Source organism: Blennius ocellaris, assembly GCF_963422515.1.
Source record: "Blennius ocellaris genome assembly, chromosome: 18".
NCBI classification, from domain to species: domain Eukaryota; kingdom Metazoa; phylum Chordata; class Actinopteri; order Blenniiformes; family Blenniidae; genus Blennius; species Blennius ocellaris.
The window spans coordinates 18,074,678-18,101,447 of NC_137667.1; the positions used below are offsets into that span (position 1 = coordinate 18,074,678).

The 26,770-nt window shown below is 42.2% G+C and overlaps 1 protein-coding gene across 1 annotated transcript in view; it reads right to left on the reverse strand.

Annotated features, from left to right (window-relative positions):
- Nucleotides 1-5,095: 5,095 nt before the first annotated feature.
- The window catches only part of pex7 (peroxisomal biogenesis factor 7), a 50,318-nt gene continuing 28,643 nt past the window's right edge, over nt 5,096-26,770 (reverse strand). The window contains exons 10-11 of the mRNA XM_080514195.1: nt 19,530-19,629; nt 5,096-6,739 (exon numbers count right to left, since the gene is read on the reverse strand). Of these exons, the coding sequence (XP_080370321.1) occupies nt 6,656-6,739; nt 19,530-19,629 (184 nt within the window). The 3' untranslated portion in view covers nt 5,096-6,655. The remainder of the gene's footprint in view (nt 6,740-19,529; nt 19,630-26,770) is intronic.

Consider the following 26,770-nt stretch of genomic DNA (forward strand, 5'->3'; position numbering starts at 1 on the left):
GCCCGTCAAAAGTCCTTGACAAAGCCCAGTTCTGGTCTACTGCAGCCTTTACCTGTCCCACATTGGCCCTGGTCACACATTGCAGTGGACGTCGTTACGGGATTGCCTCCTTCCGACGACAACACTACAATTTTAACTGTGGTTGATCGGTTTTCTAAGGCGGCACATTTTATCACTCTACATGAACTCCCCTTTGCTAAATAGACTGCTGAAACATTGGTGACACAAGTTTTCAGGATCCATGGCATACCAGCGGATATTGTGTCAGACCGTGGACCTCAGTTTACGTCGGAGGTGTGGAAGCTGTTTTGCAAGGCTCTGGGTGCCACAGTCAGTCTAACTTCTGGGTTTCATCCACAGTCAAATGGTCAGACGGAATGGGCGAACCAGTCCCTGCAGACCCTGCTGAGATGTGTCACAGCAGAAAACCCCACAGCCTGTAGTTCTCAGCTTCCATGGGTAGAGTACGCTCACAACTCGCTGCCTAACTCTTCCTCTGGCTTATCGCCCTTCCAGTGCTCCCTCGGGTACCAGCCACCACTGTTCCCATCTCAGGAGGAGGAGATTGCCGTCCCATCCGTTCAGAGCTTCATCAAGAGATGCGAAAGAAGGCCAGGGCCTCCCTAACCCAGTCAAACCAGAGGATGGAACAGCAGGCGAATCGCAGACGCACTCCCGCTCCAGTGTATACGCCAGGCCAAAAGTTTGGATCCGGGCCAAAGATCTTCCCCTGAAGGTGGAGTCTCGGAAGCTGGCACCACGGTTTGTTGGACCGTTTGAGGTAGAAAAGATTGTTAGCCCTAGTTATGTACGGCTCAAACTTCCTGCCTCCATGAAGATCCATCCGACCTTTCATGTGTCCCAAGTCAAACCTGTCAGAGAGAGCACTCTGGCCCCTCCTGTCCATCCCCCTCCACCACCCAGGATGGTGGCTGACGCACCAGCGCACACGGTAAAACGCCTGTTGGATGAGCGCCAATGGGGTCGCGGACTTCAGTTTCTGGTGGATTGGGAGGGGTATGGCCCTGAAGAATGCAGCTGGGTACCCTGTCGCCAATTTCTGGACCCCGAGCTGATCCGCGACCTGAGAAGACAACGGCCAGACCACTTCACTTGTGCACCTGGAGGTGCACATGGGGGGGGGGGGGGGGGGGGGGGTACTGTCATGACCTCCACCTCTGGCTCTGCCTAGTGGCAGCATTTTTTCCCTTCCCTCTCCCTCCTTTTCTTTTTCCTAGGTGGGCGTGTCCTGCATGCTGTGTGAGGTGTGGAGGAGTGCAGTGCTGATTACCTGAGTGCTCTCACCGGTGGAAGGGTGTGGTTTCACTCAACAATGCACCTCTCTCCCTATGAAGCTGGCATCAGATGAAGACTCGGAGCTAGACTGTACAACTATCTAGTTAGCTGTACTCTACTCTGCCTTACCTCGCCTCAGTCTGTTTTGTCCTGCGTTAAGTCTGTCTCTCCTCTGCTGCAGTTCTGGACCCACCCTGCTGCACCAAGCTCCTATATGTGACTGCTCGTTGGGCCATTCCTACGGCTTCAGCACAAGACTCCCCGACAACCGTCCTTCAGGCTGCAGCATACACCACCTCCTGTGGTCTCCAGTGTCGACCACGCCATCCATCCCGCTCCGCTTCATACCAGGCTTTGTGCTCCCTCAGTCTCCCGCTGGGTCCTTATAGTTTGTTTAGGGTGGATCCTTTGTCTGCGTAGTGTTTTTGTGTCATTTATTCTGGAGTTCTGTTTGGATGGGTTTAGTTTGTTGTTTCTGGGTAAAGTCCATAATTCTGGCTCTTGGAGTTCTGCTTGTTTGTGTTTCTGGTTTGTGTTCATTGCCACGTCATTTAATAAAGTGCTCTGAGAGTATCCCTGGTTACAGTGTTTCTGTCCACACCTAAGTCTCTGAGAGGGAACCGTGACAAAGACAAGTGCAGAGACGTAAGATAACGGCACACAGATGCACAATTATCAACAATCAGATGAAAAAATTATTACAAAGAAATGAAAAATTATCACAAAAAAAACTAAGATATGCAGAACCGAAACTAAAGCAAACAATATATAACATAAAGATGCTTAACCTCTTAAAAGACAGAATCACCACAAAGACATGTAAAGTAAATAAAAGATTCAACCTCAAGAAAACAAACAAAGACGCCAAAAACAAGTGGGAATGCTGCAAAGTGACAAAAGTACAACAGAGATTTAAGGCTCTGTTTACATGACAATGTTTTCGTTTCAGATTAGTTCGGCATTATACAACAACTTTACACTGTTTCCACAGAAACATTGTTCTTGTCATTCATCTACTGAGCATGTGCAGAAGAAGTGCAGTTAGTTACTATGGCCGTGGAGTTTCAGAAAAGCTGCATTTAACTCCGTTTCCACGGCGGCGGAGCCTCTGCGTTTTCAAAAAGTTTCAGCTTGGGAGCCATTTTCAAAAAGTTCCATTTCAGAGCCGAGACACAAACACTGAAGGCGAAGAGTCAGTGGGAGAATGTTCAGTCTGTTAAGAAAAGCTTCTCTTCTTCTCTGCTTCTCAGTTTATTCCAGTTCAGTTTAAATCGTCTTCATCAGTGTGACGCATGAAAGACATCCATGTTTAGAAAACCTACACACACACACACACACACACACACACACACACACTCTCTTTCTCTCTCTCTCACACACGCACACACACACTAGATACCAGATGAAATAATCAGCAGATGTTAAGCACGTTAACGAGATGAAGCGTTCAGACACACACACACACACACACACACACACACACACACACCTTATTAATCCGCAGTTTTAACATATGAATCATTAATCTTTAAAATGCAAGAAATATAAACATGGTTATTTTCAGAAGTGTTTCCAAACAGTGTAAATTCTCACAAAATAAATGAGATATGCATCTTGGAGGTCGATGTACTTTGGTGATATTTAAATAGTAACTCACACGAGATGTAAACTGTTTTTGACCTGTTTAATGAGCCGTGGCGGGTGAAAATAGAGGAATTCGATGAATTCGATCACAATCTGGCCCTGTGCTATTGAGATAAATATACAGAGATGTAATCAGTCTGAAAAGATTAATGAGAAACAAAAGGATGCAAACACATATAAAAAAGACAATAACTCCTAAATAAATAAAAATGCAACAAAAAGAACCACATGACTTCAGAAAGACAAAATAACGCATGGATTCAAAAAGACATTAAAAAAAAGAAAGTATATTGGGCTGCAGGGTCAGGGATATGATACCGTGCGGCGTGAAGATCAGCAGCAGGAAGACAAGAAGGGATGAGCGACATCACTGGTTTGGAGAATCTTTATATATTAAATATTATAGAGAGGCCAAGACCTTCTCTGTGACGTCTCAGTCTCGTAGCCTCGTCCACAAACAACTGAAACGTACAAGCGTCCAGCCTGAAGTCGGGGCAGTGACGCGCCGTCAGTCTGTGCTAAACAGCTGACGGGAGTCAGTCAGTGACTCGGCTGCTATGAATGAACACATTTGTAGGATAAAAATTATTTTGGAGTTATTCTCTCAAATCCCGACGAGAACAAATTGTGAGTAAAATGTTAATTGCTGAACTGAAGATAATGGATAAAACATCCCAGTGGTTGTTTTATTGTCAATAAGTCCTTGTTTACGCAGCAACGTTCCAAGTGGCAACGCCTTGTTAGTTTCAGAAAAGATTTGTGTTCACATGGCGAAAGCAGAGACGCTTAATATTATGTCGTCAGCATATCACACCACGAGGTGACGCTATTTATTGGGGGGGGGGTTTGGATTTGAAACCACACATGCATGTGTACAGAGAACAATACGCTATAAACGTTAACACAACCGGCAGCCGCTTCCAGCCACCCCCCCCCCACACACACCCACAGACACACACACACACACGCGCACACCAGCCACCAGCTCGACCTGAGAATTCCTGCAGCCTCTGTTGATAAAAAAAAATAATACATTTAATTGAAATATCTGGATGCCAGAAGAAGACATCTGTTAGTTTGTATTTATATTTCTGTGTGCCTCCTTCTCCTCTTCCTCCTCCTCCTCTTCCTCCTTATCAAAAACACAGAGACATCATCATCATCAGCCCTTAACAAGTGTGGAAATGACTGGGACAATATTTTAATTGAAATATTTCATCATGAAATCAGTTTCCAGGCCAAGAGGGAGGGAGATCCGGCCTTATCGAGCGCAGGCCATTAGCTTCCAATTAACACGCCGAGGCTGAAGGAGGAGACGCTCCAATGTGGGCAGATTAGGACCAGGAGGAGGATTTAGACCAGGACCCTCCCTGCACGAGGGGGAGGGGAGGGCAGACCGCCATTGTTACACTATAGGTAATATAGATTAGGCTCAGAATTCATTCTGATTGCGTCTTTCCAAATAAATGTTCAGCACACAATAAGTGCAATTAACCGCCATCTCCACTCGTGTCGTGCTTCAACCGTAACCCTTCAATGATTTTGTGTTCATAAGCTGCCAAAGATAATGACATTCACAGGTCTGCATGTCGGAAGGAAAAGTAGGGATGTGACAGCGTCACGACGTGGTGTTAAGGTATTATTATTAAAACAGCATTGATAAATCTATACATTATATTTAGATTTCTTTCATTTATCATTTTATATATTACATTAGATAACTGATGCATTTATTTTGATCTAATCTATACTGAAATACATAGTTTATTTTGGTTAAACTATATGGATGCAAGTAATAAATGATTTATGTAGTCTAGTGTTTTTTCTGTTCTTCGGGCATAAATCATTGTCTTTTTTCATATTTATTGTGAGGCTTTCAAATTAATGGTTAAAAAAAATTCAGAACAAGTTTTCCGTGTGTGTTTTTTTACTGCAAAGAGATCAATAAAGACTGTATTGTAATAATAATGTTGAATTTAAAACTGTTTAAAAAAAAACATTTTTTAGCTTCACAGAAATGTTTTAGCGAAAATTCCTTTATTTTGAGGCAAGACTTTGTGCTCAGGAATAAAACGAGAGTACAGTATAACAGTGATACTCACTGCTTTTATTAAAGGCACTGCATCATCATCATCATCATCATTGACCAGTACATTCACACTGGTGACATTTAAAAACAACTAAAATTAGTCACAGCTGACATTTCCATTGAAGATGAAGTGAATGTCACAGAGATAACAGAGAAACGCATCAGATCACATGAATGTTCGGCTCACTGTAAAACACGCAGAGTCCCGTGTACAATGAAAGCATCACCTCAGTCACACAAAAAAGAATTAAACTGATGAGATACGTTGAGTCCTGAAGGCATCACCACTGAGATATCCAGCTCTGACACTGACTCCATTCATAGGTTCCTCCCATGTATGAGCATCTAACAGAACATCATACCAGGAAAATGGAAGATCTTAAACTTGGTCTGACCTTTGTTCACAGAAACTCACACAAGTTGACTTTATCGCTTCCTGGGAAACATGTGTTTGGGTTCTCAGGGCGCCACGTCGGACGGCTTGAATCCTTTTAATGTTGAATAAAAAGGCTGCTGACCCTCAGGATTCAAAGAGCAACTTGATATGGAATGTGTTTGTTTTCCAGGTACTTTTTGGAGAGTGGATGATAAAAATAATAGAAAAATACACAGAGAACCAAAAAGGGCAGAAAAGATCCAAGAAGGCCAGTTTAATATCCAGTTTAACTCATCAACTCGCCTAAAGATTTGCAAACTCAGCGTATTCTTAATTTAGAGACAAAAACAAAAGGCTCAACGAGAACATGCAAATCCATCACGGTCCTAATTAAAAGACCTTAAATAAAACCTATGGAGCACTGAACCGATCATCTGACTCACATCACATACAACCTCTGGATCATTTCATTTCGGCAGACGTAGAAGATATAGACTCTGGAGGACATAAATGTCACTGAATTAATTTGGTTGCTTTGGTCTCAGAAGTAGAACGTCGACTCCAGACTTGGTGTTTGACGCTTTCTCGGTGGTTTGCATGTCTTCCTTGTGCTAACTGGGGTTTATTGTCCCAGAGTATACTGAGACAGTCGCGTATTCGACGTTAATTGGCTAATCGGTGACCCTGAATTGCCTCAAGGCGTGAATGTGTGAAAGTGTGTGTGGTCTGTGTCTATGTTTTGATTGGCTCCAGCGCCCTACGGCCCTACAGGAGACACAGGATATAAGCGGTCTAGAAGATGGACGGACTCATTCACACCCTCCACATCGATACTGAGCGCCATCATGCTGGGTACTCAATCCAACTCACTGGGCACAATTTGAAGTTCATCGTCTTGCTCAAGGACACTCGGGTATATGGACAGAGGGAGATGGGGGAATCAAACCTGCAGCACTCTGATTGACTGTACCAGTGGAGACAACGCTGCCCATAGAAGAGAAATGTTTGGATGGATGAAAGAGTGAACAAAAAGAGCACGAGTGTGTCATGTTTCCTCAGTCGTATCAATAAAGTTATTGTGATAGTCTTTATTTCCATCCTTCTTCATTAATGAACGGTCAGTGGGTGGGCCGGGGAAGCTCTGCAGCAACCACCAACCATCCGTACGACACAGATGGAGGCGATCCATCATGGCTTCAGAGGGACGGCAGGATCCTCGGAGGCGTAGCAGTGTGAGTTTCCATGTGTTTTCACGGTGTCGCACCGTGAGGTCCAGCGGCCAGACAGGCAGGCGTGTAGATCTTCACCGTCTCGTCCCAGGAACAGTCGACGACCTGCGGACGACACGGACGCACAACGAAAGCGTCATGATCCATCTTCACACTATAGCGTGGTACTGTTTTATTAACGCCACGTGTGCGAAAGCACTACGCTTCAGTAAACTCGTATTCAAGACAGAAGACCGAGCGACCTTCACCTGGCTTTCCTATTTCTCCACTTTCATGCTTCAGTTCAGGCCAGGTTTTCTAATATCAGAAGAAAAAAATGTTAATGTCCCACTTAATTTTGTAAGACTGCCTTGAAATACATGTTTTCTTGATTTAAAACGATCAAAAAATGAGGCGTAAGCTCTCCTGGAGCCAGAGGATAGAGTCAGTAAACATTGAGGGGATTCGTGAGTCACAAAGACGAACCGAGAAGAATAAACCCCTGAACCACAACACACATTTATTTTTTAACTTTATCCTCCCCAGTAGGGGATCACTGATTCGGACTGGGTGTTCTCAGCTGGAGGAGAACCTGAAGTAAAAACGCACTCTGTGATCTCGATGAGAAGCGAAAATCACCACGATGAGTCTGTTGTCTGCAGCGAGTCACCAAAAAGACGGGAAATCAGCCTCTCTGGGTCCTATCGGGATCGCTTGAATCTGAGTTGTTGTAGCTGAATTAGCTTTTATTGGCCTGTCAGGGGCGACGGCGCTCAGAGAAACGCTCCACTGCTTGCAGGTTTCCTCTCGAGAGTCAAATCTGTCTTTCTTCCACCAGCAACCACACACATAAAGAAGATCCGCCTCATCCCTCCATTCCCTCTAATCCATCCTCTTGCTTTCATCACTATCCACTTATTTCACGTAAATGAAACCTTTAATCCAGTTCTTATTGATGCATTCATTTGGTCTGTATCAACAAACACACATGACAAACACTAAAGTAATTCAGGTTGTGCGTTTCTGCAGTGCACTTGTGAGGGATCTGGCCTGTTTTCCACCGCAGATTGGTTCTGTGTTGCCAGCAGGGAACATTCAGTCCACATGTTCCTGAAAGCTTCTCTCATTCTGTTTTTTTCCCCCTTTATTTTTCTGTTTTACCTCTAATTGCTGAGCATTAAAGCTTCCCCACGAGCCACAATCAAGTCCACGGACACAGAGGAAGACAAAGGTTTGCGTCAACGGGTTTGGACTTCAGTTTGTTCTGCCAGACACACAAACGACCCTCAATAAGGAAGGGAAATGATCAGGAGGTGCACTCTGACGTCTGGAATTGATCTCTTAAGAGGTAAACTTGAGTTTACCCCGGCTCATTTCCATTGAAGGTACCTAATAAGGAAAATGATTGAAGCTGCTAAGTCGGATCCCGTCACTGCTGACAGGATTTGGGATCTAAAATATCTAGACCAGTGGTTCGCCACCAATGTTACCGGTTATATTTAAATTCGGTGGAAGTTTGAACATCATATATCAGAAGGCTAATGCTGATACCAACATTATGGGAAAAAATGTCAGAAAAACACCACATCCCTGCATTTTATTAGTGGAAAAATAAATGGGAACATCGGCACCAATTGGCCAACTTTTGGCCAATTACCAATAATTCTCTAACAGCTATAATCAACTAATTAAATTGGCTGGCTGATTAAAGTTACTCTTTAAAGCATACTTCCCATAAAAGGTCTCACTTCTGCGCAGAGAATAAACCAACACACTAAAACCAAGATCATTACCACTCATTGCCACTAATTTCCACCCAAATTTCCCAAATCCATCACACCAAAGTCCAAATGTTTCCAAACAAATCAGAATTTGGAGCCATCAAACGTTGGTGAATGTTTCTCTGACTGACGCCATCTCGGGAAACCTGCCGCAAGGCTTTCTGGGATATCAGAGAGGGCGTAGCGGCAGCTCAAGCCGAAACACCAACATTTGGCCGATTCAGACCGAAAAACATCTTGAAGCCAAGATAGTGTGAAGTGCTGTGAAACTGATCGTTGATCGTTTTTCCAGTGCCAATCGAGATCTGGTGAGATCGAGTGTACAAACGGGATCTTGCCTATCTTGCCTCGGGAAAGTTCAGGCGTTTTCCGTGACGGTATAAGATGTCAACACACTGGGGGATTTTCTGAGAAATGTAAATGCTGGAGATACAAGGCATAAGGTGTTTGAGGTGTATATCAACAACTAAAACCGGCTTTACCGTGTGGATTCTTGTGGAGTAACTTTAGTCGGTCGGGCCCCAATTATCACCATCTAATTTTAATTTCTGGACCTCTGATCTCTGCGTTCAGTCCTTTGAAGAAGCTTTCTTCTGACCAGGTAACAGAGCATGTAAAAGTCAGGATTTGAGGTTCGAGCTGTGAGGAAGCAGTTTCTGCAGTGGAGGCGAACGTCCAGCTGTATCTTTAATGGGTCGGGACACGGTGTGAAATGACACGGTTTCTCTCTGCCATCTCTCCTGGCTGCAGAACACAAACCAGCTGATGAGCTTCCAGTTTCGAAGTGGTTCTGCTTCACTTTCAACCATTCACTTCAGAAGTGGCTTCGCATTTGATTTAACAGAGAAGAGAAGCTGCCGCCCGCTCAGCGAGGAGTGGGAATATTACACAGAGGATTGATGAAAAGTGACCGTGGACAGTCACAGCATCCATCCAACCCTCTAACATCCAACTGGGGGAAGTAACTCCAGCTCATCCCGGCTCACTACGAGCACAAGTAGAGTAAATCTGAACAGCGGAACAGCGGATTGCAGCGAGGCTTACAGCCAAGAGATCAGTGACGCAGCAGTGAAGGTGAGCTACATTATAACCAGTGATGCCAGTAACTCTACTACTTTACTATTTCCAAACCAGTCATCAGATAAAAGTACAGTAACTTATCCAAGTCACTGTGTTACTATTTTAGTGATCCGGGTTTCTCGTCTGTAAAGCCGCCACATTACTGAACTTTTGCACACATTGTGATGTGTTTTTTTGCGTGTGTGCTCATAATGATGTGAAACTAAATAGACAGAAATAAAAACAAAAAAGCAGCTGTAAAAATAAGGAGATTCAATAATAGCAGTGGTGTGCAGTCAGGGGCAGCAAGGCGAGCACTGGCGAGACTCGCACGGTCCGAACCCCCCCCCCCCCAACCCCCCGTCGGACATGTTGTGGTTGTTCATCAGCTGTCATGTTGGTGTGGATTAAATACTGATGCATAATAGTGGCCTTGCATTGGATTTGCATTGTGTTTTTACTGTAGGACATAATGTGCAGCTGCTGCATTGGCTGTGTCGGCCAATTTTTTTTGGGAAGGGTGGGGGTGGTGGGGGGGGGTTACTGCTGGCCCTGACTGAATCACTACCACACGCGACTGGATAATAGTAATCTTTGTGCCTTACCTCTTAAAGAGGCAGGCACACACAATTAATAATATGAGGCTGAGTCTTTGACTGAGTCTATGGGTGCAAAAGTTTTTTGTCCCAAAAAGAAACACTGCTGCAGCTCTACTTTCAGATAACCTTTTACTGTCTGAAGGAAATTTGGGCTATTTCTAAAAGATTTATAAAAGCATTAAATGTGTCAAGTTCAACCCATATTGTTGAAAAAACACTGTAGATGTTGGTACTTATAGGCTATCATGCATTTCATTTTAGCAGTTGAGTAAACTTGGATGTGGCCACTGAACTGAAATGTGTTTGACTAAGAGACGGCCAGGGAGCGAAGCTTTTAGCACCATTGCAGGGCTGGAAAACCTCGCAGTGTGTTAAAAACCTCTGGCCTCTCTGGCCAGCACGGAGGTGCTGATGCACGTTGTTTAGAGTCGTTTAGATTATTGCAGTGCCCAGAAAGCATCTGGTCTGAACAAGGAAACCATCTGACGGGACACTGCACTTGTTTTGAAATCACTGCATTGGCTCCTCATGTGTTTCAGGATTGATTTTAAGATGTTCTTAGTTTTTAAATGTCTTAATGGTCTTGGGCCTTCTTGTCTTTCTGACCTGCTTTTACATTATGAGCCCTCGCGGTCACTGAGGTCCTCTGGCTCCGGCCTGTTCAGGGTTCCTGGTGTCAGGACCAGGACCTATGGTGAGGCCAGGTTCTGTCACTATGGCCCACGCCTGTGGAACAGCCTGCCGGAGGGCCGGAGGGCCTCAGGGCTGCAGAGACTATCGGTGTTTTTAAAAGCAGGCACCCAACTGTTTAATATCACCTTTAATTACTTGATCATTATCCTTTTATTTTTCTGATATAGCCAATGTTTTAATTCAATTTATTTTATTTCATTTATACATTTTTACATAATGTCTTCCTACATGAAAGTGAAAACTTCTAGATCCATTTTTTTTTTGTTAAATCTTGATTTCTCATATCTTCTTGCATTTTCACATGGTTATTTCTTTCCACTGGGCATTTATGGCATAAGCAAAGTTGGAAGTTGTGCATAACAAACTGGAATCACAAGGACTTTACATATTCATGTATCATTCTCACACGTAAACACTCAGACGACCCACGCTGCCCCACTTGGATTGCTCGTTAATAAAGATCTTTGCTACCACATCTGGCTTCTGGCGTGTTTGATAGTTCTTCCTCACATTTCCACGGTTCTCTTCATCACACAGAGTCGCCCAAGCGTTAATCGTCAAAGTACAGCAGCAGCGCAATGACGAAAGGCAGTTGCACCCGCCCTTCCTGTTCTGACACGGCGCCAAAAACACAAACACGGTCTGAAATAGTGAGGAGGCTAAAAATAATAAATCCTAATAGACTGAAGCACTTATACTTTAACGTCCAATTTGAATGTCTGAAACCTCCTCCTCCCTCCTCCTCATCAGGCGTTCCCCTTTTGCCCCGTTGAATCTTCAAATCAGTGCGTTAACCAGTCGAACGGCCTTTCAGGACAATGAGTAAGCAAAGTGGACGTGCGGTGACTCAGCCACCGAGAAGAGGAATGCCCTTCTTTAATTAACTTTAAGCGCCAGTCGTAGCACAAAGGCTGCCAGGACTGCAGCACAGCACGGAAAAAGTAGAGAGAGGGGGAGAAATGACGAGATCGCTAATGAAGAAAAAAGGCAACGAGACTTAAAGGAAAAGGTTCAAAGTCTGAGGGTTGTTTAATGTTTTCTCAAATGTCTTTTTGAATTTCAAGTCATAAGGAGAAGATGAGCAAACGAAGAAGCAGTAATTAAAACACTAATAAGCTGGTCACATTCTACAACATCATCGCTGCTGATTTGTCAAGGTAACGGCGCTCTGAGTGAGGTTTTTGATCTGAGAGCATCATGAAGATGGGTTTTCATTAGCATGACAACAAATATCTTTATTTATCAAGTGACTCCATTAATAAAGTCCGTAGCTATAAAACACAGCAAAATACTATAACTTGGAACCTAAAAGTCTGCCTTTAGCAACAACATGCAGATGATTGTCGTACCTGAATGTGATCCGTGTCTTGTAATTCAAAGTACATTATTTAGCTTTGCTCTGCATACACGACATCAGTCAAGAGTTTACTGGGCTCTGACAGCTTTCTAAAATCACCTATGATGTAACACCAAGACCCAATGCTGCATCTGAATGCCCTGCTTTGTTTAGAGATTAGCAAAGTAATTATCATATTCCCTCTCTTTGCTATTACAATAAGCCAGTATTTATAGATATTGACTGTATCAGTCATATTTTAATCACGTAGCCCCGCTCTTATGTGAGCCCCGTGCCCGTGAGCTGCCATGCTTTTGACCAAAACAGGCACTGCTTGATGACATCATCAACATGCACTATCGCGGTAGGCCGGTATAGTCAAAACCTGTATTGTGGGCCGAATTCATATCATTTCTACTGTAGATCATTTCTACCACCCAACCCCAAGTCAGATCTCGTTTACTCTGTTGTGAAAATCTCTTGCAATGTAGCTTTATATAGGATCAACTTTCCTCTTTTTCATTGACCAAGAAAAGCACATTCCAACCCCAAACTGATCATTAAAGGAATCTGGACATTAATCATGTTTTGTTATAGCAGCGGAAACCGTGAACATGGCATTTACAAGACGGAAGTTTTATGCAGCGAGCGACCTACAGACCTGCGACTCTTTGTCACTATACATCCCAACATGATCTATCACCTCATCCTGTCTCTTTCTAACGCACACAATACCCACCCACAGGGCACAACGCTTCCTGCAGCTTGGTTGTGTGTTATTGGGTGTGTGAGCCTGTGCTCGCGGAGCAAAGAGGGTGATCCATCAGAGACTAGTGGCTACGCCTGGATAAGACCACACCAGTGAGTAAGGGAGGGAGATAGTAAGTGGGAAGAAAAGGAAGTGATTAAAACCAAAACTGATTAAAAACAAGCAGTGATAAGAGTGGGTTGGCCCTACTATCAGGGAAATAAATTAAAACACAAGCGCACAAAGAGTGCAAACGGGACAAAAACGAGATGGAGAAAAAGGAGGTGGGAGGAGACATTTGGGAAAATCGAAGAAAATGGGGAGGAGTGGGATATCTCGGAGTGGGACGGATGCTGTGGTGTTGAGGAGTTTTAGTAGACTAGCCTGATGTCAGGATTACTGGACTGAGAGCGAGTGTTTATGGAAATGATGTGTGAGTTCATTTGGAGTTCTTGTGCTAAAATTCGATGTAGCGCAACAGTTTAAATCTCATTTTCTGTCGCTGTACAGCTTGACTCTCATGCCTCCTGATCTGTTTTCCAGTACAGCAATTTTAGCTATCTAAAAATCATTGGAAAATTTTATGAACGATTTTTTTTGTGTTAAATTTACTCCAGCTTTTATGGAAAAAAAACGGAAAATTTCTCAAAGTAAGAACCAACTGGATTTGTGGCGACCTCTAGTGGATGTATTCCTTCCGACAGCAGCATGGTGGAGGAAACTGAACCTTGAATGGAACAAGAATCACTTGTATCATGTTTTTCAGAAATCTCAACAAGCAGTATTTATTCTATATTTTCATCTTAAACGCGATATTTTTGGATTTGCATGTAAAAATAAGGCTTCCAATACTAGACTTTGAAGTTATGAAAAAAAATTGTTAATTTTCTTGTGAGGTCCTCAAACATCTACTTGAGAGAAAGGACAGACCCTCTAGTGGCCATATGAATTATGACAGCAGCAATGTAGACAGTGTTTTATGAGTATTTCACGCAGCTGAGAGGGAACTGAGGCTGGAATTGAAGCCTGAATTTGATTTATTTGAACAAAAGCAGTGAAAACTATCATGCTTTTCTGCTGCTGCACGTAATGCAATAAAAACTTTTTTCTCTCAGTATTCACTGAACACATTCGACTAAAGATGCTGATTTTCAATAAAATACAAGGTTATAACTTGCTCCGACTCATGGTTGTAAATCAGAGGGGGGACTGGGGGTGTCACATTACACAACACTATTATTGCACGAGTTTAGGAAGTAACTATTGTGAAATAGTTTCATTACTAAAGCTTTAGTGAGCTCGTGTACAGCTAAAAAGCTGAACGCCGAATTGTGACTTCTCGCGGAGATGCGGGATATTCTCGTTGTGTTTCCACTGAACAAAGAGCTGAGTCGGCCAGCCACAGTGATGAGGACGGAACTGTAGATCACAGCTGTCATCGACAAACACAAGCTGGAGCGAAGCTGTGCTCCGTTTGCCGATATGCTGACAAAACCCAAGGAACGAGGACTGTAAATGTAGATATAATTAATTAAAAAGAAAAAAATCACATCCAGAAGTCCGCCCATCCGTCTTCAATCATCGTGAGAGGCTGCAGCTGATCCCAGCTGGCTGTGGGTACAACCGAGACGGTCCATCACAGAAAGCCCACGCATGGCAACCAGAGGTCATAATAACCAAATGTTTCCATCATTAATCTAATTTACCTTCGCAATGATGGAATAATTGGACAGCTCTGCGTCATTTCAATAAATCTGTTTACCGAGGGCGGCTCTTTTCATTGTTGCAAACAGACTCACTGATATTGTGGTTATTAAATCTGCCACGAACTGACAGGAGACGCAGGATTGTACCTGACCAGTGATCAGTCAATTGTCGGGAAAACAAACTGATGATAAATGATGTTTTAGTGTAATCTGTAGTTTTCTATTTTTGAAGTTTAGAAAAATCAAACAATTGTCAGAAAATGTAAGTGGAATTATCATTTATGGACAAAGAAGTTGAAAAATAAAATGTATTTAAAAAGTATTTCCAGGTTTCCATTCGTATGGACAGGCGATGAAGTTGGATCATTATTACGGTGAACGTCAACTATAAAACTACCAAGTCCCAGGAGAACATCGACTGAGAGTAAAAACTTTGTTATAGTCCATCTACTGAGAAGAAGAATTGTTGCTTATGGCCGTGCTGCACATGTACAGGAGCAGCGTTTCCGCCGTCTACATGGAGGCGGAGCACAAGCATTTCCAAAAAGTTGCGTTTTCTCCCCGTTTCCATGGAGATGGAGTCGTAGCAGTTTCCAAAAGTGGTGTTTTCAGCTGCTCCGAGCACCGTTGTTGTGTAAACGGGCACCCAAAACACAAAAAAAGGTTTACGTTTTCACTTTGGGGCCTGAACGCCATTCTCTCTCGCCACAAAGCACTGAATAATTTCATCTGACAGTCTACAAGTAGGTTTTATAAAGTTATTGTTTCGACACGTAATTGCAGAAAAAATGTTGGGAGACTTTCGGACAGGCGTCCTCAAATCTAATGTTGACGTCATCATCAAGCTTGTATAAAAAAATCCCAATAACGAGCCCCTTATTGCATTCAGGTGTGTTGCAACTGACAGAAAACTCTAACATGCAGGACACCGGCACTCCAGGCTTTAGGAACTCAATCACAACTTTGGGTGAAATTAAAATCCATATTACAACGGCCTCCTATAGGTTTAACAGGAACTAACAAACACTTTCGTCGTGACGATAAATTAAGTGAATTCTAAAAATGAAGACAACATCCCAGCACTGCTTGAAGACTCAGATTTATAAACATTGAGGAAAAGCAGCCAAAAATAATTTGGAAACGAGGGTAATCAGAGATTTCTGACCTCCACCAAGGGTCGACATGGACACACGGACATGACACATATTGCACATCCAGATCGACTGCCTTTATTCATTTATTTAGTTTGGTGATCACGAGATTTTGTTTCATAATTTGAGATAAGACACTATATTGCAAAATGAAAATGCTCTATTGTAACAATTATTTTGATCTGGATCGCAACCAAAATTTTACGGGTTCTTCCTTTGATCAAAATGCTCTCGTGTACCAATTGTTCTGAAGATCGGCTCGTGAGTTTTTTAGTTTATTTGTCTGTTTGTACAGACAAATAAACGCGGATGATTTTATAACCTTCATCGCTGAGGGTAAAAAAAACAGCGATTTTGTGGGACGTCCAGACAACATCATCAACTCATGCTAACAGATTGCTAACGACAAAACAACTAATTATTACTGCATTTATGAAGTTACTATTGGATTACTGTAAAAATCTGTATGAACGATGGCGAGATGGATGGATGGTCAGTCATATCTTTGATGTTGGACTCCGGAGCTTCTCAGCATTTTTCTCCAGTGAAAAGAACTGAAATGAGTCTGGCTGACTCCCCGGAAGGTAGAGAATTAATCTGAAAGCGAATGGAACTGAGCACCGTCTCCATTTAATGATCTTCAAACTCCCTTTGTTCTTTAAAGGTGCACGACCAGATTGAGACATGGCAAAGCAAACTTGCTTAAAGGCATTTTAAGAGCTAAAACAAAGCAGACTTCCAAAATGACAAGTGACTCAGCTGTTTTTGACACTAATTTAACAATCAGGACAGCGATCCTAGAGTTTCTAGTTTCTGACAGTACTTCCCACACAGTGACATCCGGCTGAACTCTGCTTTAGATCGCTTTCTCCAGAGAACCTCGTCGGTGCAGGACAGACCCCATCTACAACCCCACACGTGTCTGAATGAGCTGAAAACTGCATCTGACACTGTTGGCCTTTTCAATCCGCTGCTTCCTTACCCCGACACACCAGAGCGCACAGCGGCCCGACAGTCTGCTGTTGGTGTGTGTCACTGTGTGTGAGGGTGAACCCGCTCGTGTAGGGACAGATTGATGGATGACCCCATTTCACGAGGTCCAGAAACCAGAGAAACAGACTGGGTGTGGACTTACTGCACCAATCCACACAGGGAAAGAGTGAAAGTGATGATCCAAAAATCTAAAACATGCACCTTGAAGTAGGGATGCACAGATCCACATTTTTTGACTTCCAACCCGATACGGATACCTGAATTTGGATAACTGCCGATACCGATACTATTCCGATACCAGAGCTTTGTTTGTCTTAATATTATTATTATCATTATTGTTGATTTTATACATTGTATATGAGGCTGCAATAAACTCCTCTCTACAGGCATGTATAAAATGATGTAGGATTGTTTGCATGTATTCTCTCTAAAGACAACTTGAGGTTAGTAGAAGGTCAGAAAAGGAAGCAGTACAAAGTATTTTTGTTCACTTTGGACAATGTAGGGGTCTGTGTGACATCATCATCTCATAATAAACTAGTTCTGTCTTTAAAACCTCAGGAGAAATTCTTTATCAAAGCAGCCCAAACGGTATTTTTTCCAGCACTAAGGCAGCATCAACCATTGGGGCTATTTTCACTGAGTTTTGAGTGGAGAGCACAGTGCTGCTACGCTAAGCTGCAAAGATTCCCGAGCCATGAAGCCTTGTCTGTGCTTTACTGTTCCATTCCACATTTTGCAGCCAGCGAGCAGAGCAGAGACGGGCAAACAGTTGTGGAGTCATTTCAGCAACAGTAAAGCACAGACCAGGCTTCATGGGTCGGAAATCTCTGCAGGTTGGATCGGAAATTTCCGATCTGTGAATTACGTTGATATCAGAACCTGATACTGATACTGGATCGGATCTGCCCCGTCCCTACCTCGAAGACACATGTTCAAGAGTATTAGCAAGATTTTATGTGAAGGTCTTGAGGGTAATTTTCCACCTGGTTAGTTTTAAATAATCAATAACAATTTACAGCTATTCCACTACTTTTTCTAACATTTACCGCCTTAGTGACGCTAATAACACTTCTAAACCAGTGAAGTTCATAGCGGCTGCAACAAAGCTGCGATGCATTAAATCATTTCTTATGTGACAAAGTTGAGCATTGTCTTAACGAGACGAAAGTTTCCTGCGGTTTAATCCTAATGGATTTATTTACAGAGTCCTACATAAAAGATCAGGGCTCACAGTTTCACAGCAAGCTTCCTGATTACAGATCTCTGCTCCTGGAGCCGGAAATTATTACAATTATCACCTCAGAGTTGTACGTCTGCGCCAACTACCCGAGTTACAGCTCAGCCCGGTGTGTCTCCAATCAATGGAAAGTTAGTGGAGGCGAGTTTGCAAATGTTTCATGGAAACAGCCCACATCCTCAGCTCTGCCGCTCACCTCACAAATGTATGCTTCTTACAAAGGTGGCAGAAGATACAAGGAAATACTCGACCAAACATTAATCTCCTGACTTCTTTCTGTTTTGTTTACAATAAACAGAGCTTAATGAGATGTCGATGCATGAAACTACCTGAAGCCAGTCGTGAGCACTTTAACTGGGTCACTGAAGCATAAAATTAGATTTTAAAAATGTAAATTTGTTGTGGTGAATAAAGAACAAACACAGTGCTTACAGACGACTCCAGCCTAATCCATACTTGATACAGAAATGACAGGCGAATGCTTGGCGTTGCTGCAAACCACCTCTGTACAGCCTCCTCGTCCACGGCGTCTCCTCCACATTATTTAGGCGGCACGTGCAAGAAGGTACGTGCAAACGCTTCAACACTTATCATGGTCTGTACCTTCACAGTATTCTCCTCACTCATCAAGGGGAAAAAAGGGGGGGGGGGACATATGAACGACCAACGTTTCTCCTCTTAAATGAATGTTAGCAGAGACACATTTGACTGTACAACCGCGGTCGGTTCCAGTGTTGAAGTCTGGGTCAAAGGCAACCACATCTTCCAATGGAAAACCAACTTCAAGATACAACTTGCTGCATATAGAAGAAGAAATAAGAACAATGTGTACGTTATTGATCCGATGGAAATACTTCTGCACCACCAATCCTATTCTTAGTTAACTGTAAGATACATGCTCAGAGCGGTTTGCTGCCACAACGTTTTGACCGGGGAGCAGCTGGGGGTCAAAGGTCCTGCTTCGGGATCTGTAAGTAGTGGGTTGGCTTTAATAACTTCTGGCCAACTCCTACATTTTATTTGTTATTTTATTGTACCAGCAAAAAAAAAAAAAAAAAACTGCTGCAAACCTGAAGGCCTTTTTTTCCCCCCAGTTCAGTGCTGACTTTATGAACAGACACTAAAAGGAGATCCTGAAAGATTCTGATCTTTGCTCGTAATCTATAAGAGTCCATGCTTTTGTGACGTAAAATACCCTTATAGATTAAAAAAAAAAAAACACTCCAGTGAGTCTCCAAACTCATAAAGAAGACCTTCCAACACGAGAACACAGCTGATAATGATGTGTCAGACATTTAAAATTGGCGATGAATCTCAGAGCTCCATGATAGACCGTATCCAGGGACGCTAAATTACGAGAGGAGGCGCACATATACAAAACACCTCCATAATCCAGCAGACATATGAAGACACAGACGCATTCACCCTTTGTAATCGCAGTCAAAAGATTTATCTACAGTTGTTCTTGTATTTATACCAAACTCGATCGTAAAATTGAGTACTGAAAACCTTTTGTGACAGATTTCTTAGAAATATGACATGGATTCACACAAATGGAATTAAAATGTTTACATCATGAGTGTGTGTGTGTGTTTGCACACCCGTGTTACCTGATTAGGTACGTGTAGGTTGAAGTCCAGTCCGCAGACAAACTCAGTATGATGCTCCACGGTGTCCAGGAGAGGCTGATTACTACTGTAATCCCAGAACCTAAACACAAACACACATTTTCTTACTATCTTTCATAATACTCAATTTTTACACACGAATCATTAAAAAAAAAGAAAAGAAAGGTAAAAAAAAAAGTACAGTTCGTTATCTAAACTCAGATTTGTTGCTGTCACATTCAATACTGTTTTGCAAAACTGCTCTTTCACGATGAGGTGACAGATAAGCACTAAAAACATGGCTATATAAAATGATCAGTACAACAGTTTTTAAATAAGAGTTAATGTGAACAACAGTGAGATTAGGAAAGGGATTTAAAAGGCAACATGCTCCCACAATGTGTCTATTTAATATGAACAATACTGAAATATGGTGTGGAGAGGATTCATGTTACTGAGGCCCCGCATACACAACATTTTGAAAATGTTTTGGGTGTCGGTTCGGCTCTCAAAGTGGGGAACAGGGGAGAATGCAACTTTTTGAAAACGCTACAACTCTGGCTCTCTCGAAATAGGAACTGTTCCAACTCGGACACCATCCCTGATGAAATAATGGAAAATGCAACTTTTAGAAAATGCCATGTCCGTGGAAACTGCAAAAAAGCTTAACTGTTTGAAAAGACCCCATCTCTGTGGAAATGGTGTATGGATGCAACTTTATGAAAACGCCACAACTCCGTCTGCGTGGAAACAGGAAAATGCAACTTTTCTGAAACGCTGGTACTGTGCATGCGCACCACAGCAGGAGGAAATAGTTCTTCTGCACATGCTCAGTAGACAATGACAACGTTTTCCTCCAGTGCCATGACTCCCAGTCCATATTTTCCTGGGACCTGGTAGTTTTATTTTGACAGTCACCGTAAGAACAATCCAACTTGGTCGTCGGTCTACTAGAATGTGCGTGAACTCACATTGTTAATGTTTATAGCGTCATGTTCTCGGCTCTCACGTGTGTGGTTTCATTGCAAAAAGCGGCGACTAGTGGCTTAACATGAAAATGACATAAAATTCAATAATTCTGCTGTTTCCATGTAAACGGACATCATTTTCAAAACAATGTCGTGCAAATGCAAAGCTTTTCTGAAACAACAACCCCAAAATGATGCATTTTCACTTGAAGCATTGTCATGCAAACAGAGACTGAAAGTTTTCCCATTCCCATCATGCCTTCTCTCAAGTAATATAGTTAAAAGATTACCGTCTTGTACCATTAGAATATCCATAAACTGTCAGAACTCATTGTGGACTATCTGATGAGTGTGTGATTAATGAGAGGAGACTCATGTCTGCGCATAACCACTAAAAAGTTAACCACTTCATTACACCGTCACACAAATACAGACTGTGATCAGAGCATGAGGACGGTGAGTGAGAGCCAAGAGAGGAGGCAGGTAAAAGACATCAAGAGGACGGGATGCAGGAAAGACGGCAATAAGCAAAATTAGGTTATGAAAACTAAAGACGGGGGAGAGAGAGAGAGAGAGAGAGAGAGAGAGAGAATAAAACACTGCCTCCAGACCTCAAGCAGCAGCGGCCAATCAGACTAATTGAAAGACTGTTTCTCTTCTTAGTCGTTGACGGACTGGCATTCGTATGTGTGTGTGTGTGTGTGTGTGTGTGTGTGTGTGTGTGTGTGTGTGTGTGTGTGTGTGTGGCCCTGACGCAGCAAACCTCCCTCCAGACTCATCCACTTTGCAAATGTAATTAAATCATTTTCAGAGGGAACACTGCAGCTCCCATTGGGCTCCATTAGGTCCACATTAATACCACACACACACACACACACACACACACACACACACACACACACACACACACACACACACACACACACACACACACACACTGAGCGATGGGTGTCCAGGGAGAGCTGGGCATTGAGAGATATCATATATTGAGTGAGCAAGTTGTTAGCGTAAATCACTCCTCACGCCCGGCCTCTGGTGTGTGTGTGTGTGTGTGTGTGTGTGTGTGTGTGTGTGTGTGTGTGTGTGTGTGTGTGTGTGTGTGTGTGTGTGTGTGTGTGTGTGTGTGTGTGTATCTATTTATGTGGAAACTTTATTACAGCAGTAAAGGCCGCTTCACTCCCAACGAGCAGAGCCGGTTTATTCCTGGACCGAACGTTAGCCCAAAGTTTTTCCTCGTAAAAAAAACGAAAAACAAGAAAACTCGTCAATAAATTTGTATTACGATGTTCTAGGAATGAGAGGATTTCCCACAGTGAAGCCAAAGAGACACCGCAAAGCGAGAGATTGCAATTAAAGTGGTTGGGGCAGGATTGTTTACACACACAAAAAAAATTCAATCACAAAGTGGCAACAAAAAACGAACTGGGGCCGAACACTTAAAGCCCCTGTGACTGAGAAAGTTAAAGCAGACGACAAAAACTAGCCGTCAAATAGGTTAAAAAAAAAAACCAACCAGACAAAAATTAAGTGCAAAAAGTTCCAAACCAGCTGTGAATGTGTAAAAATAAAAACAAAACAACAAAAGCAACTGCAAAGAAACAGAAACAGTAACTGTGATAAAACTTGCTTTTTCTACACATTCATTGTTGTTTTAAACCTGATTGCAGCAGATTTTTTGTCTATTTTTACCCATTTCTGCATCTTTTATGTTATTGTCAACTATTCCTGTCAATGGTGGTCAAATTATTATGTGCAAGGTTTTTTTTTTGCTCCTTTGTGGTTGTTTCTTGTCTTTGATTTTGTGGCCACCAAAAAAGCACACATTTTGTTGCGTTCCTAAATTTTGTGTTTTTTGCTGTTCTCTTTAATCAATTCTTATGATTGCTCTGTTCACATGTTGCTTGTTTTGAAACCCCTTTGCCTCCTTTCTGATTCTTTTTTAACAAGGTTTGCACCAAATTCTGGCTCTTTTTTATTGTTTTGGGTCAACTGTTGTCCATCAGTGGTGTCATTCAGGTAAGTTTTGTTGTACTTGTGGTATCTTTTTTAATTACTGTTTGCTTTAAAGTCATCGCAATAGCCTGTTGTTTAAATGTCGCTATTTTGCCTTTTTGGGGGATTCTCTCTGAATCTTTTTTGATGTCATTGCTTCTGTGGAAACTTTTTCTCACGGTTACTGCCCTTATGAACACATTTACCAATCTTTCATTCCGTTAAGTATGCATAATCGCAAAGACTGGGGGGTATTTATGTGTTCACTCCTTCATTCATCTCCTATAGTGCAGCGCAACATGTCTGAAACCTAATGAAGTGCAGCAGCAATAAAAAAAAAAAACCCTCAAATGAAATGAATGCATTACTGCCACAGAGAACTCGGTCGGTGCACTAAGAGCGACTGTAATAATTCTGCTGCTAAGAGTCGCCGCAGCGTCTGACTGACTTCATGAACCCAACAACAGCAATGATTTACTGCCTGACTGCAGGACGAAGACGAAGACGAAGAAGAAGATGAAAAGAAGATGCAGATGAAGAAGGCAAAGAAGTTGAAGAAGAACACAGAGACGAAGAAGATGAAGAAGTCGAAGAAGAAAATGAAGATGAAGGTGAAGACATAGATGGAGCAGAAGATGGAGACAGAGAAAGAAGAAGACAGAGAAAGAAGAAGACAGAGAAAGAAGAAGACGAAGACGACGAAGAAGAAGTCAAAGAAGATGAAGATGACAAAAACAAAGACGGTGAAGAAGAAGAAGAAGAAGAAGAAGAAGAAGAAGAAGAAGAAGAAGAAGAAGAAGAAGAAGAAGAAGAAGAAGAAGAAGAAGAAGAAGAAGAAGAAGAAGAAGAAGAAGAAGAAGAAGAAGAAGAAGAAGAAGAAGAAGAAGAAGAAGAAGGAGGTTTGCTCATGTGTATTTCACAGCGTTGCAGAGTTAACATCGTCTCGAGACAAGAAAACACAACAGACAAAGATTCACTGACACTCTTGTGATCGTTTCCTGCAGTTTGAAAGGTAAAAGCTGCGCAGAAGCTGGATCTGCCTTAACGGGGTATTTTCAACCAAAGCATGTGACACATCCAGATTACAGGTTTAGAGTGTGTGTGTGTGTGTGTGTGTGTGTGTGTGTGTGTGTGTGTGTGTGTGTGTGTGTGTGTGTGTGTGTGTGTGTGTGTGTGTGTGTGTGTGTGTGTGTGTGTGTGTGTGTGTGTGTGTGTGTGTGTGTGTGTGTGTGTGTGTGTGTGTGTGTACCAGATGACTGTCCCGGCAAGACAAACACAGCGTGTTATTTGTACAAATGAGGCTCGCACTGTCTTTTGTCTGCAGTTTCCATGGTTGGTAATTATTTAGCTTCTTTTGTGTTCCCTTCTGTACAAGCGTCCATTCACCTGTCAGCTCGGTGCATTACTATGAAACTCATTAAGTCACAGGACAGAGGCAGAAAAAAAAAAAAAAGAGGGCTGAAACAAGAGGCCGGGAAAATAAGGGCGCGTGTACACAAAGCGTTTAAGATAAGAGGATGAAGAGAGAGAAGACGAGCAAAAACGAGGGCAGAAATGTAAAGCGGGCGATCTGATGTCACTCAGGCTTTTAATTTCAACAGGAAATTAATCTCAAGAGTTGCACAAACACAGGAAAGAACATGTTATCTAAAACAAACATGGGGAGTTTGTATCAGTTTCCAAGGTAAAAATTAACGTTAAACTAACTCTAATAAAGATTAAAAACATTACATACAAAGAGCTACATGAGGCAATGAAAACATTTAATGTTAAATATATTTAATTCAAATGTGCCTCTGGGCCCAAACTGGCCCACCAGAGACTCCAATCCAGCCTGCGAGATGAAACGTTCCAGCTGTGAAGAATTACGACATGAACTTTAATGTATTTATTTGACCACCAGGGACGCACTTTCATCTGTACATGTGGTGAATCATTCAGGTGATCAGGATTACTACACACGTAGAAATGTGTTGACATTGAAGATCATTTTGACTTTGACAAGTTATTCTGACCAGAACGTGAAAACGCCGACTTTATTTTAAGATTGTCAATATAAAGCCAATTTTAATGAGACCTTCTGGTGCAAAATACATTGAAATGTACAAAAACAACTTCTCCTCCTATTGCATGATGGGTGTTTTTACAGACTCAGCCTGACAGCATGAATAATTCTAGTTTGTTATCTGTCATTGCAGCATCGATATCTCAACTTGGGTCTCAGTCTGGTGTTTTGTCCACTGTTCTCAAGAATTCTTGTTTTTTTTTTAATCTGTTTGTTTTGAAATCTGTATTATCTAACTATTGGGGTGGAACTTGATAAGTCTATTTCCTACCCCTTTTCAGGCATGAAAACCAGATATATGAGGTGTGTGTGTGTGTGTGTGTGTGTGTGTGTGTGTGTGTGTGTGTGTGTGTGTGTGTGTGTGTGTGTGTGTGTGTGTGTGTGTGTGTGTGTGTGTGTGTGTGTGTGTGTGTGTGTGTATTTAAAAATATAATTACATATTTTATATGCATATACTTTCATAAGCTAGAATTTAACTATTTATTATCATCAAATGGTGTATATATTGTTGGATATGTGTGTATGTATGTATATGGTTATGTATATGAATGCACAAAATGTTCGAATGCCACATGCCTGAAATGAATTAATCAAAAAAAATTTTTTGGGACAATTTCCTTGGTGGTTTGACGGGATTGGAGCCTCCTAAACCTGCTTTTAATCTGAAGCTTTGGCACCAAGTGATCTATTGTTACAGACTAAGCCCTGAAAGTAAAAGGACTTGTTTATTTCCCTCTCATGTACAGTAACATGCAAACAATATCACGGATGGGATGTGCTGACTGACAGCAATAATAATAAAAAAAAAAAAAAAACCAACCTCTAAGATTAGCAAACCAGAGGTGAAAACCGAAGAGCGGAAACACCGGATGAAAAGCGATTGTGAGAAGTCTGAGTACACATGGACGTATATGTAATAGAAGGGAGTATTTGCATATGAGTGCAGCGCGTGTGCATTCATGTGTCGCTCTCCTTTGTGTGTGCAGGTGGATTAGACGGGTGTCTGAGCGCACAGCGTGGCCCACATGCAGGTGTGTTTGCTCAGCAGGAGGTGTGACCAGCTCAATGCAGCGACGACGCTCAGATTTAGAATTTAATCCTTTGAATGACTGACAGACACGTTTCAGCAAGTCCGTGAGGAAGATCACGTACCAAAGGCTGTCCAATGTCAGATTTTTTGTTTTTGTTTTGGACTACTGTTTTTAAGGGAATCCTAAATTACCTGAAGAATTTTGTTAGTTACCTTGAAAATAAGTGAAATTATCAATAAATGTTCATTTCAGGCTTTTTTTTTTTCTTTGAATGAGGAGAAAAGTCAATGTTCGAAAACTATTAATTGTATGTTTTTCATCAGTAATCGATAAAAAATTTTTTTTGTCACACTTCACAATCCTAAAACATCTAATAAAACACAATCATCTTCATTGTCCACATGGTTTCAACACAAAAACAAACTGCTGTTCCAAAGGAGGAATGCAAACACACTATGTTGTTAATATCAAGCAGTCGGAGGAGATCGAGGTTCCGTTTGCACAACTTTCCAAAAACGACTCCCAAGGTGGAGCTTTTGGAAAACGTCATCAATCTGTCTCTATGGAAACAGGAGACCACACAGATTTTCCCGAAATTGCAACACATCATCAGCAGGGTAAAACTAACCCGTCTCACGACGTCTGATCCCAGCTCACGTTCCCTACGAGTGGCTGAACGATCCGACGCTTGGTGCATTCTGCTTCACGATGATAGGAAGAGCCGACATCGAAGGATCAAAAAGCGACGTCGCTATGATGCTCGGCACACCACGGCCATATTAAATAGCGTTTTTCTTAACATGTTTTTTGGGAATGTCAGCCAGTCTAAATGTCCTCCTGGAAGCTCAGGCTGTTTCTGTGTCTGTCCCTTTAAATGCGAATGAGCCGTTTCTGTAGTAATATGGGCTCTAATATGGGACCCATAAAAATGTTGCTCAATCCTCCTTCCCCTAAACCAACACTACATCTCTTTAAATACATCTAAATTTTAAAAAAATTATGTGTTTGAACCATACAATTATAGTGTCTTTCCAACTGTTCAGCCCGATGAGCGAACAGTCGGTAATTTGTGCTTCTTGCTTCGACCACTTAATGAGATAACATATCAGACGAAGGTGAGTTATCTCAGCAGTAATAACTGGATAAAGGATTAACTCAGAGAATGAACACGGTGTGGGTTAATATAAG